Raw genomic sequence first — 13,284 nt, forward strand, 5'->3', positions numbered from 1 at the left:
GGGTCCCTCCAGAGTGCTCACCTGAATATTGATCAGCACATCAATGTGAGGAAACCACCTGAGGCAGGGAGAAAACCCACACAAGGGAATTGGAGAGAACAATCCTCAAACCCTCATAGGGCCTGGGAGAGTGCATATTCCCACCAGTCAAAGCGGAAATCTCCTAATTCACAGGCATCTGGTAGAGTACTACTCAGAAGGCTATTTCCTCTGTAGCATGGCCAAATTATCCCTAGACTAAAGTCTGTTCTGATTTCACTTAACAAAAGCAAGCCTTGAAAGATCAAATCATTTCCCCAGAACAAAGCTCAAGAGCATTTATAAAAATACAAAAATATCCAGCACCAAACAATGTAAATTCAAAATGTCTGGCATTTCATGAAAGGTTATTAAGTATGCAAAGAAGCAAGAAAATACAGTCCTTTCTGAGGAGAAAAATCAATCAATGAAAACAAAACCAAAAATGTCACAGATTATAGAATTAGCCAACAAGGATATAAAAACAGTTATAGTAAAAATATTCCGTATGTTCAAGAAGGTAAAGATTAAACATGTTAAATAAAGACATGGAAAATATAAAAATAATACGAATTGTTCTCGACTTCTACAGATGGAAATTACAAAGTCTGAAATGAAAACAAAACAAAACAAAACCCACACACTGACTGGAATTCACAGCAAGTTAGACACTGAAGAAGACAAGGATAGTAAAATTATGACACAGTGGCAGAAAGTATCTGAAATGAAACACAGAAAGCAAAAAGACTGAAAGGGAAAATGAACACAGCATCAGTGATCTGTGGTTTCAAGTGGCATGTAATTGGAGTTCCTGAAGTACAGCAGAGAGAGGGGATACAGAAAAAAATGTTTAAAAAAACAATGGTGAAGAATTTTCCAAAGCTGATGAAAATTGTAAACTCATAGATCCAAGGAACTTGTACACCCCAAGCTCAAGACACATGAAGGAAACAACACAAATGCATATCACAAATTTCTCAATCCAGTGATAAAAAGAACCTGTTAAAAGCAGGCAGAGAGAAAAAGATACATACTGAGGGACAAAAATAAGAATAACAATAGTCATTCTTATAGTGCAGATATGCGCTACAACTGATCATCCTTTCTAAAGTACTGAAAGAAAAACTGTCAATCTGGAATTCTATAACCGGTGAACATCTATTTCAAAAATGAAGATGAAATACAGACTGTCTTAGACATACAAAAAATAAAATAATTCATAATCAGCAGGACTGCACTGCAAGAAACATTAAAGGAAATGCTTCAGGTACTAAGAAAATGATATCAGATGGAAATCCAGATCTACACAAAGAAATGAAGAACAACAGAAGTGATAAAAATGTGAGTGAATATTGAAAAGTTTTTTCTTCCTTTTAAATTTCTTTGAAAGATAAGTGACTATTGGAACTAAAATAATAACATTGTATTGTGCAATTTGTAATATATACACAAATAAAATCCATGAAATAACAGCACTAAGGCTTGAAAGGAGAAATGGAATAACACTGGTTTCTTATTATATTATACATGAAGTAGTATAATCTTACTTGAAGGAGGTTGTGAGAAGATGTATATTAAAATTCTAAACTACTATAATGCAAAACAAAGAATTATAGCTGATAAGATAACATAGCTAAAATGGAATAATAAAAAAAATACTCAATCCAAAAGAAAGTAGAAAAAAAGGAGAAGGGAAACAAACAGGTAGACTGGTAGAAAACAAATAGCAAGATGGTAGATTTAAATCCAACCATATCAATAATCACACAAAACGTAAATTGGTCAAACACTCCAATAAAAAGGCAAAGATTACCCAACTGTATGAAAAATCAAGACCTAACTATATGCTGCCTACAAGAAATACAATTTAAATATAAAGACACATGTAGGTCACAAGTAAAAGGATGGAAAGCAAATGACATGCTAACACTAATTAAAAAAAAACCTGGAATGATTATATTAGTATCAGACAAAGTAGATTTCTGAGCAAAAAACATTACCATGGATAAAGAGTGTTGCTTTATAATAACAAAGTGGTCAGTTCATAAGAAGATATAACAATTAAAATGTTTATGCATGTAATAATGAAGCCTCAAACAATATGAAGCAAAACATGGTAGAACTACAAGAAGAAAAAATTTGGTCAGAGATTTCAACACTACTCTTATCAATTGATAGAACAAGAAGATAGGATATAAAACACTCAGTTGAAGTCCCAGTAGGGTTTTTATAGAAATTAATAAGCTAATTTTATAATTTATGTGGAAATGCAAAGGCAGAATAGCCAAAATGACTTTGGGGGAGAAATAGAGGACTAATATTACCTAATTTCAAAATTATGAAGCTTTTTTAAAATTTTATTTATTTATTTATCTATTTATTTATTTATTTATTTTAGACTCTGAAGCTTTAAAACAACAACAATAACCTAAAGCTACAGTAATCAAGAGAGTGTTGTTGGTATAGAGAAAATAAAATTGACCAATAGAGATTCCAGAAATAGATCCACAAATATACAACCAATTGATTTTGGCAATGGTGCCAAGGCAATTCAACGGAAAAAGGATAACTTTTGAACGGACTGCTGAAATAATTGGATAGCCATATGCAAAATGATCATGATGACAATAAAATTTAGACGCTTACTTCACACAATATAGAAATAATTAATTTGAAATGGAGCATATAGATTGAAATCTAAGCACTAATGCTATAACATTTCTAGGAAAAAAACAGGAAAAATATCTAAGTAAATATCTACCTGATTTGGCAAAGATTCAAATTTGAGGCAAAAATGACAATATACACATAAAAAGATGTCCAACAATATGAGGGAAACGCAAATTAAAACCACCGTGCTCCCACTGTGAAATACCATTACTGGTGACAATGTGGAGCAACTGGAACTCATATACTACTGATGGGAATATAAAATGGTACAAACATCTTGGAAACAGTTGGTAGTTTCTTTTAAAAATTAAACATACACCAAAAAAAAACCCATTAAACATACACCTACCACATGACCTGTCCAACTCCTAGGTATTTATCCAAGAGAAATGAAAAGCATATGTCCATACAAAACTTAACAAGGATGTTCTAGAGGCTTTTGACAGTAAGTGAATAAAAAAATTGAAATGAACTGATACATATATCAACATGAATAAATCTCAAAATAATTATGCTGAGTGAAGAAAACCAGAGAAAAATGAGTACGATACCATTTATCTAAGAGTGTGGAAAATGCAAACTAGAGTGACAGAAAGCAGATCAGTGAAGGCCTGGAGATAGGCAGAGGTAGGAGAAAGGAATTACAAAGAGGCATGAGGAAATTTTAGGGGTGATGGATATGTTCATTATTTTGATCATGGTGACAGTTTCACAGGTGTATATACATGGAGAATTTGTCAAATTGTACATTTTACAGGTATCAGTTTACTCGATGTCAACTGTACCTCAATAAACCTTCTTTTTAAAAACTGTGATTCTCTAAAAATATAAGCTACTTTATGATCTCCAAATATTTCAGAATGTTCTTTCCAAAAACATCTTAAATAATATACACTGTACCCTCCATAATAAAGGCTAAACCACACGGCAAAACACTGGCAACAGTATCTGGGGAAAACTGAGCTTTTACCTGTAGGTTCCTCTTCAGTGACAATGATCTGCCCAGTCCAGGGTGCTGAAGGGCGACCTGAACAGAGATAAATGTAAAAATCATAAAACTCATAAATGCGGTTTCAACTGCACTCATAAACTAGCCATAGTAGTCACAAATTGGTTTGATACTAGTTTACTTACATATTTTCCTAATGAATCTTACTGAGCATATATATGGTGTTGTGTCTTCAAGGGACCCACAATCTTACAGAGCACAGAGCCCACCTATTTGGAGTCAATATTTCTGGAATTATACTTTCACAAGCAAGGTAAATAACCTATGTTCATTTACTGTTCAATACAGATCTCTGGAAACATGTACGTTCTCTCATCTCTTCTTAAGAGATAGCATGTATTTGGCAGAAATGTTTCTGGAACAATTACAAGTCCAGTAGTTATTTAACTGCATTAATGAAGCCAAAAGAGGAGGGGGAGAGGCTAATCCTACAGTACTGTTCAATGAAAGCAATTTCTTTCCATTATATTTTGAAAAGTGTTATCTACAAAGGAAACCAGTTTAGATCTGGAGTATGGAAAATGGGTGACATGGGCAGGAAAAGAAGAAAATCCATTTAAATTCATTTCATTCATTCATTCATTGAAGAGGAAATTCATTTCTGTGTTCCCACAAGTAATAGAAAGAGAGAATGGTTCAACTCCTGCTTTATCAACAGATGTTCACCATAGCTTGTAAAAAACCAGAAAGAGTATATGAAAGATAACCTATTCTCAACTCAAATCTTACTTTCATTGTAATTTATAAAAGAGGAGTAAATGAAAATATGAACTGGAATTAGGAAAGAGGTAGGGAAGTCAGATAGCAGGCGAAAAATAATCAGAGGGCAATCAAGGAGCTTGACTGGAAAAAGTCTCCAGAGAAAAGGTATTTTACTTAGTTTTTTATGATGCCATACATGTACCTAAGTAAAGAATAACACTGCAAATATGACATAGACCAGTAGTTCTCAACTAGGATGATTTTGCCCCTCAGGGACATTTGGTAATGCCGGGAAACAATTTTGATTGTCACAGCAGGAGGAGGGGCATTACTGGCATCTAGTAAGTAGAGGCCAGGAATGCTGCTTAGCATCCGACAATGCACAGGACAGCCCCCTATGACAAATAATTACCTGGCCTAAAATGTCTTCATAGGGTCAAGTTTGAAAAATCTGGTATAGTCTGAAGTGTTAATTTCTAACAATCTTTTAATGTCATTTTATGATCCCTATTACTGAGGATGCATATGGGTTCCCACGAAACAAATGCAGAGCATAATTCAAGTACCATGGTTTTGACATTGAGACTTGGAGTTTAAATACATGAAAAGATTATTTTTGATTGTCTAATATGGTAACTCAAGTATACAGACATAATGTTGTAAATGTGTTTTTCCTTTGATATATAGAAACTCACTGTGTTGAGTATTAATGCTCTAAGGGGCAAATTCTAGGTTAAGAAATTTACCTTATAATTTTAAGAATTAAAAAAAAGTATATTTGGAGTGTGCTAATAAAATGAATAAAAATGCTTCCCAGACTTTTATCATATTTCAAACAGAATGCCCAGAACTCAGTTCAACAAGGGAAAGTCTTCTGAATCAAATAAAAATAAGACAAAAAATAAAGCCCTTAGTGAAGACATAAGTCTAAAAACAAATTGGTTTTGGTTTTGGTTTTTTTTCCCCTGGGATTTTCTGATAGATAAAGGATTTCCTATTCTCTTCTCCCTCTAGTGGAAGGGGGAGGAATAACCTTGCAATGAGATCTAGTGTAGTTACGGGGAAAAAAAAAAAAAGGTTTAAGATCCTGAAAATTGAAAGATGCTTACTTTTAAGTCTAGCTTTCTCAGCTGGATCCAGAGCAGCCACAGGCTCAGAAACTCTAGATGGTAGACCTATTCCATTTTTATTCACAGCTCGAACTCGGAATATGTAAGAACGACCTTCTATCAACCCAGTAACTGGAAAACGAGCAAACTTCACAGGTGTATCATTGCATTGAGACCAGCTATCTGTACCCACCTCACACCTGAGGGAAAGAGAGTGGTCAGAAAGAATATTAAAACAAGTATGACTAAATTAATAGCTCCAAAGCTGCAAACCCACCCAATTGCTTCAGATCTCCCTATAACCTACCCAGCTCAAGTGTAGTTCAATAGTTACTTAACTGCATGCACTTAGTTTCACTCAACTGCAGTGTGTATTCTTTAATAATAAAAATGCCTCAGATCCTTCCTAAACACGCATACTCCCTTTAAACTCTCTAAAAGCTGAGAGGCCTTGTGTGCTAAGCAGAAGAACTTTGGGGAAAAAACAGACACAGCAATGGGTAGGTATGTACAATCTTTACACTGGAGAGACTGAGGGGGAGATCCCCCAAACATCTTCCTGGCTGACATCTTCAATTACCACTGGTGACTTCTTTGTCTTCTTTATGCATTTTCTTTTAAAAATAAAACTACTGTTTGAGAAAGTTAATACCTTAAATATACCTATTTATACTGTTGTTTGGAAAGAACGTGCTTTTTTTTCTTAAGTAATCTCTACATCCAATGTGGGGCTCAAACTCACAACCCTGAGATCAAGAGCTGTATGCTCCAGGATTGAGCCAGCCAGTCACCCCTGGAAAGAGCCCGCTTGATGATCATTACATTCTGTGTGGGCAGAAGGGTGAGGAGAGTATTGTAACACACGTGCTTCTGAACAGATGAGACTGGTGAGATGCAGGGAAACTCTGAGGCCTGGCAGGGAGAGATTATGTGCTTGGAACCTCTGATTTCTAACTAGGTGCTTTTACAGCAGTTGGTGTCTGGATGGAGTGGTCACATCCTGGGAGACAAAGATGGCAGTTCATATTATGCTATTGGCCTGATTGAAAGGGGTTAGTGGCTCTCAGCGTGTGATTAAATTACACAGCATTAGGATTAAGTAACTCATCAGTTTTCATGAGCAGAGCTGAACTTTTAGTTTATGTCACTTCACCAACATGGCTCCATGTCTAATTCCCAAATAATTTGCATGGGGGAGGGGGTTCCAACGGCAGTGCAAATGTGGTCAGGGCAAGAGGTTTCTCTGCTTCCTCAGCCTCACCCTTCCATTCTTTGATATAGATAATAGACATTTCCTCAACCTTATGTAAAGAGCTATGAAATATGGCTTCAATCCCTGACTCCCACCCTTAAATCTTGTCTTTGTAGAAATTCTGGAGCTGCTATGGGTAGGGTTTGGGAGGGAGCCGAGAGGCCTAGGGCATTTCTTCAAACTGCCCCTGTCTCCAGAGATTCTTCCTCTTTCCCTATGCAGACGCTGTCACGGTGATCCAGTGATAAAACAGTGTGCTTCCCAACCCTCATGTGGGCAGAAAGAAAGGCAGAAAGCAGCTGCTCTGGAGATGTCTACAGCATGTTGGAGCAGAAAGAACACAAATATATGGCCAGGCTGATATTTGAATTCTAGTCCTGCTACTTACTACCTGTGCAAATTTAGGCAACTTAGTGTTTTCTCACTAGCATGTGGCTTTGGGCCAGCAACTGTTTCCTACTTGTAGTAAGAGTATCTACCTTTCAAATGGTGGTTATGGTTAATGGTTAACGTATGTGATGTATTTAGAACAGTGCCGTGCACATAGGCAATGTTTAATAAATATTAGCTGCAATATAGTTATTTTTATTATGACTAAGCAAAATGTACTTCGGATTGTCCCTGGTCTTAACACTGATTAAGTTTGCAAATCCCTTGGAAATCTGCCAAAGACAATAAAGCAGTCTGTAAGGATGAAAAAGAATCTACCAAAACCTTCACAGTTCATCAGTACTAAGTGACAAAGTAATGTGGAAGTATTTAGTATATGGTTAAATAGTATATGACTTACAAATATTTCTCTGGATGGTATTGAGCCCAATGGGCATATATTTACGTATTACCATAAGTATTTGGTTTAATATACCTTGGTACAAACCTGTTGTACCACAGTGGCACAGATTATATGTCCTTAGTGGTTTCTACAATTAGATTCTATTACTGAAAAATGAAAAGAGAATTGGAGCAACTATTTGAATAGAAACTAAGTCAGATAATAATGTATTTAGGTTGATAATCTAAATTTGTTGTATGTATTGTCCAAACTCACTGGATAATTAATGTGTAAGACCCAGTTACTATAAATATCAGAGGTTCTAAGTTTTGGAGAATGTAAATAGCAAAAACTTGTAGAAAGAACATAATTTAATACTATTGATATTTGTTATATCTTTGTTTAACTTGAAACCACATCCTGTGAAATAAGTAAGATTTTGTTAGTATTTCTAAAGTATTATTCTTTAAATTATTTAATATTTTAAAATTCCTGACATACTAGGGCTATGGACATTAAATATATTGGACACCAGCTGTTTCCAAAGTGGCCTCTATAAAGTCTACAAATTCATAACATTCTTGCCAAATTAGTGACTTGCATCGGTAGTCAAGTTCAAAAATTATTTTTGGAATTTAGGTCAATAGATATGGGTGTGTGTGTGCGTGTGAGAGAGAGAGAGAGAGAGAGAGGCAGAGGGAGGGAGAGGGAGGGGGAGAGAGAGAGACAGACAGACAGACATAGAGAGAGAGAGAAAGAAAAAGAGGGAGAGGAGACCAGAAAAGAGAATATTTCACGTAGAAATGGTGGGAGAAATCAAGCATGTCTCTCTATGGCCAAATCCCTTGAACTGAAACTAGACTAAGTACTAACTTATCAATAAAATATCCCAGAATAGGACTCCCTCCATCCACAGCTGGCTGTTTCCAAGAGACGATGATGTAATCTTTGTTGGCATCCAAGCACACCACGTCCAAGGCAGAGGCTGGAGCTCCTTCAATCTCTGGATCAGCGTCTGTGGAGATACAGAAGGATCCCTTTAAGCCTCTCAGACAAGATCCATCAGAGTCTGGCAGTCTCAGACTTGGTGCACACATTTCTTACCACATCCATAGTGGCTGCATCTTTGGCCCAAGCAGAGCGAGTTCTGATCTTAGAATTTGCTGACCAACATGAAAATCTGTGCTTTTCATCATCAGTACAAAGAACATTATGTTAGGGCTATAAAAAGGACTCATGACCTTTGCCTCATGGCCTTCGCCTGCCCAAAATGTTCTAAAGGAAAATAAATATGGGGTGCCTGGGTGGCTCAGTCGGTTAAGCGTCTGCCTTCGTCTCAGATCACTATCCCAAGGGTCCTGGGATTGAGTCCCATGTCGGGCTCCCTGCTCAGCGGGGAGCCTGCTTCTCCCTCTCCCTCTGCAGCTCCCCCTGCTTGTGCTCTCTCTCTCTCTGTCAAATATGAATAAAATCTTCTAAAAAAATAAAAAATGAAGGAAAACAAACATGGAGATGTCAGGAATCGCTATCAGAAAAGTCTAAGGGAAGCTGAGCCAGAAAATCTGTTCTTAAGATATCTAGTGTGCAGTGTTACTCAGAAATACGAACTACTCCGAAGGGGAACACACAGCCCCCTCTGTCACCTTGTGGATGCATCACAAGAGAATACAAACCACGAAGCTTCGCCCATCCCTCTGCTGGGCACTCCCACTTTGGAAGAGAAAGGAAAACATTCACTTTAATCAAATGTTTGTTCCCAGACTGAGGATACTTGCAAAAGGAACTCTGATGCAATATCCACATCTGAGCATTGTTTATCCAAGTTTAGTAGAAGTCCAGGATTATACAAGAAGGAGAGGGCGGTTATTATTTATGAAATGAGATCCTCTGATAGTGCGTCTCCTCAGCAGTGTCTTCAGGCACAGCTAAATTAGTGAACCAGGGATGTTTTCAGGAGGAGAGCAAAGAGAATGAAAATAATGTCAATAGCCTTTTAAGTGGGAGGCAGGGTTCCTGGAGGTGGGGTCCACAGTGCCAATTCCTCCTGACCTGTGGACCACCACTTCATAACCAGAGTTAACCGGACAGGAGGCTGAGACGTGTCAGAGCCACTCAACTCAAGGAAAACACTTCTGTTGACTGAACAAACACTTTTCTTTTACAACGAGCTATACTTCTGTAACTCATGAATTACTAAACCATTTGCAAATAAGGCAGAAATATTTGTGCACTTCTGAATTTGATAGGTTTGCATTGCCTGTGAAGAGCTCAAGTCACTTTGGTTTTGAATATTCTGTTTCTTGCCCCCCAAAAACCTGCAGGAAAGTGTTTTAGGCAACTTCTCTGGCATAAGTGCTCTACTAGAACATAACTAAATCATGGCTCCTAAAAGAAAGCATTTTGGTGGGGAGAAACTTCTTTGCTTTCAGGTTTTAAAGGACTGGATTGGGGGGCGAGTCTGCTGACGGTGAAGTTAGAGCAGAGCTAGAAAGGGGTTGAGATGCTGAGGTTAACAGGCCTAAGTGGCAGAAGAGGGATGTTGGAAAGCCGCTCAGTTGGGAGGGGACATGTGGCAACCTTCACCCATGTCCTTTTGCTAACGGCCCATGATGTAACAACCAGGAATCCCCGGTTTAGCTTGCTGAATATCCACTGTATATAACAGAGCCCGGCAGACAGTAGGCGTCCAGGGAGCCATTTTTCAGCATATTTATAACATGGCCTGGACCGTGCCATTCTTCGGGTGGGCTTAACAGTCTTTCTAAAAACAGGTTCTGTGTAGGAGCTGCTGGAAGCCAAATCCAAATACCGTGTTCTGTTGAGACACATCTGTGCTCATGGCTCTCAGCAGCTGCTCCAGGCTGCTTGACCGCAGCGCCCACTCGATCCGTGGCAACCCTCTTCCTAGCCTGTGCCCTCCTTTCTCCCAACCCTCCAAAATGCCAGTTTTCGTACATTTGATTAATTAGGGGAAAGATTAGCCTGCTACTCTTTATATCTTGATTTCTGACATAAGCTAATTATAACTTTTTTTCAAAATGTAACTATTATCTTTAGTATAAAAGCAGTGCCTGCTTGTAAAATATACGATAATCAAAAAATATATGTTTAAATCCCCTTTAATTCCATAATTCAGAGATAACTACTACTAACATATTGGCCCAGATGCTTCTAGATTTTTTCCTATATTTATGAACTCAAAAATGATTGTTTTTGAAATAAAAATGGGACTGGACTATGCAGTTTCATGTTAATATATTTCCATATCAATAAATACAGATACACATCATTTGTTTTCATTGTTGTGTGTTATTCTGTTGTTTACATGGGGCATTTATTATACTTTATCCTATAATTCCCATGGATGGATGTCTAGATTTCTTCTAGTTTTTCCCAATACAAACATTTTTCTCACCTTTGCCCACTTAAGTTCCTAGAACTGGAATTGTTGGAAATGTGCACTATTGATACATAGTAGTAAAACATCCTGAGAAATGTTGAAACAATTAACACTCATCAGCAGTGTACAGATGTGCTATTCCCACCATCCTTCTATCCCAGTGGATTTTAAAAATCCTTTAAATCCTTGCAATATGATAGATTAAAATGTTACATCATTTCAATTTTCATTTCTTTGATTACTAGCGGAATTTTTTCATATATTTATTTGTCATTTGTAATTGTTTTTTCAAGACATTTCTATTCCATCCTTTGCCACTTTATCATCTCTCTCCCTCTATGTGGTGGAGAGGATAGGGGAGGGAAGAATATATAAAATATAGAATTCTAGAAGAATATGTAATAAAATAGTAACATTGGAATAGCTTTTCTTCTTCTTTCTTTCCTTTTTTGTTTTTTGCTTTATTTATATGATCTATTTTTTTCACAAAGAACACACACTATCTATGTAATTAAATCCTGGCCAAATATGTGCAGCTCTGGAATGTGTTTCTGCAGACATATGGTGCTTTATACACTGATCGTTCTGGTTCAGAAGCTATTTTCTAAGCAGCAAAAATATCAGCACTCTAAAAATGCAATGAAATGGCCTATGCAGTTCAATATATACAGAGTTTTAAAAACACACGAAGTGTCATTTAAAACATGCTGGTAATTTCTTGGGATGCCTGGCTGGCTGAGGTGTTGGAGCACGTGACTCTTGATCTGGGGATTGCAAGTTCGAGCCCCATGTTGGGTGTAGAGATTACTTAAAAATAAAATCTTTACCAAAAAACCAACATGTTGGCAATTTCTTAAAAAGTTAAACATAAATTTAGCATATAGCCCAGCAATTCCACTCGTAGGTCTCTACCCAAGAGAAATAAAAACATACCCATGAATACGGACACAAATGTTCATAGAAACAGTATTCATCATAGCCAAAGAGTGGAAACAATCCAACTGTCCCAAATGGTGAATGGATGGACAAAATGAGGTATTTCCATACATCGACATACTACTTAGCAATAAAAAGGAACGAACTGCTAATATGTGTTATAACATAAATGAACCTCAAAACATATGTTTTAATGAAAGAAGATAGATGTAAAAGTCCAAATACTATATCCAGAAATGTCCAGAGAAGGCCAACAGAGAGAATGTAGGTTAGTGGTTGCCTACGGGCTGGTCTGGGGATGACAGTGGGGAATGGGCAAAGAAATCCCTTTGGGGTGATGGAAATGTTCTTAAACTGGATGGTAGGTGATGGCTGCACACTCTGTAAATATTCTGAAAGCACTGTCCACTCAACATAGGTGAATCTTGCAGTTTATCAAGTACACCTCAACAAAGGCTTTTTTTTAAAAAAGAATCTAAAACACATCATTCAAAATAAACTTATAAGTGAAATATTTTCTAAAAGTTCTTAAGTTCACAAAGCAATTACTGAAATTTATCTTCCCAATTCTGTCTCTCCCATTTATCTTCTCAATTCTCTCACACCAACATCTGATAAATTTTAGAATCTTTCCATTTCCTTCTTTTGTGGATTTGAAAACTAGCTTAAGTATAAATTTCAAATTTCAATGCCTTCTCCCTTTCTATAGTCAGTAATGTGAAGCCTGGCCTAAATCTGGCAGAGAGCCACAATTCTGGATACAGGCACTGAGAAATGTTACTGAGAAAACCCTAGACTATGTCAGAGTTCCCAGACAAAGGCACAGAAGAACTGCCAAGGTCTAAATAACTAAGGTTTTTTTCTTGAGTCGCCAGAGACACCGTCTGGTTTAGGTAAGACAACTGAGAGCAGAGGCAAACACTTTGCTTTTTCAGTCCTTATCTAGCCAGGTTCATCCAGGTGGTTTGTCTACACAAACTTACTTGCTGAGGAGTTTCAGTGTGTCCATCTTCACAGTGATTTATCCAGAGGCTAGCATCTTTCTTCCCTCAGCGATAGCTGACTTTTCCCACCAGGCTTTTGTGTAGGAGAAAGTCTGACACATTTTCAGATGATGTAGATATTCATGTATTTTTATCAGTTGTTGATCCAGGACAGAATTCCACAATCATTATTTTTGACTGCAGGTGTATGTAGGCTGCTAACCATTCCCAGGATCCATTTTTTTGTTTGTTTGTTTCCTTTTAGTACTAGAAGCGCCAGCTTCAGCAGGCAACATGGCCACCCGACTGGACACATGATGCCCTAGCTTCCCTCACTGTGAGATGTGTGTGTTGGCTAAGTGTTCACCATGCAGAAGTGATGTGTGCAACTCTGCATCTCCCCCTGCATGTCCTTTCTCTCCTCTTCCCATAG

General features: G+C 37.3%; 1 protein-coding gene across 2 annotated transcripts in view; it reads right to left on the reverse strand.

Annotated features, from left to right (window-relative positions):
- The window catches only part of MYOM1 (myomesin 1), a 155,119-nt gene that overhangs the window by 71,189 nt on the left and 70,646 nt on the right, over positions 1–13,284 (reverse strand). For both annotated transcript variants that reach the window (XM_025886355.2, XM_073898461.1), the window contains 3 exons: positions 8,406–8,547; positions 5,509–5,708; positions 3,659–3,715 (listed from right to left, as the gene is read on the reverse strand). In XM_025886355.2, coding sequence (XP_025742140.2) covers positions 3,659–3,715; positions 5,509–5,708; positions 8,406–8,547 — 399 coding nt within the window. The remainder of the gene's footprint in view (positions 1–3,658; positions 3,716–5,508; positions 5,709–8,405; positions 8,548–13,284) is intronic.

The sequence above is a fragment of the Callorhinus ursinus genome, unplaced genomic scaffold (genome assembly GCF_003265705.2).
Source record: "Callorhinus ursinus isolate GAN/ISIS: 27379988/994484 unplaced genomic scaffold, GSC_fseal_2.0 scaffold11, whole genome shotgun sequence".
In the NCBI taxonomy this organism is placed as follows: domain Eukaryota; kingdom Metazoa; phylum Chordata; class Mammalia; order Carnivora; family Otariidae; genus Callorhinus; species Callorhinus ursinus.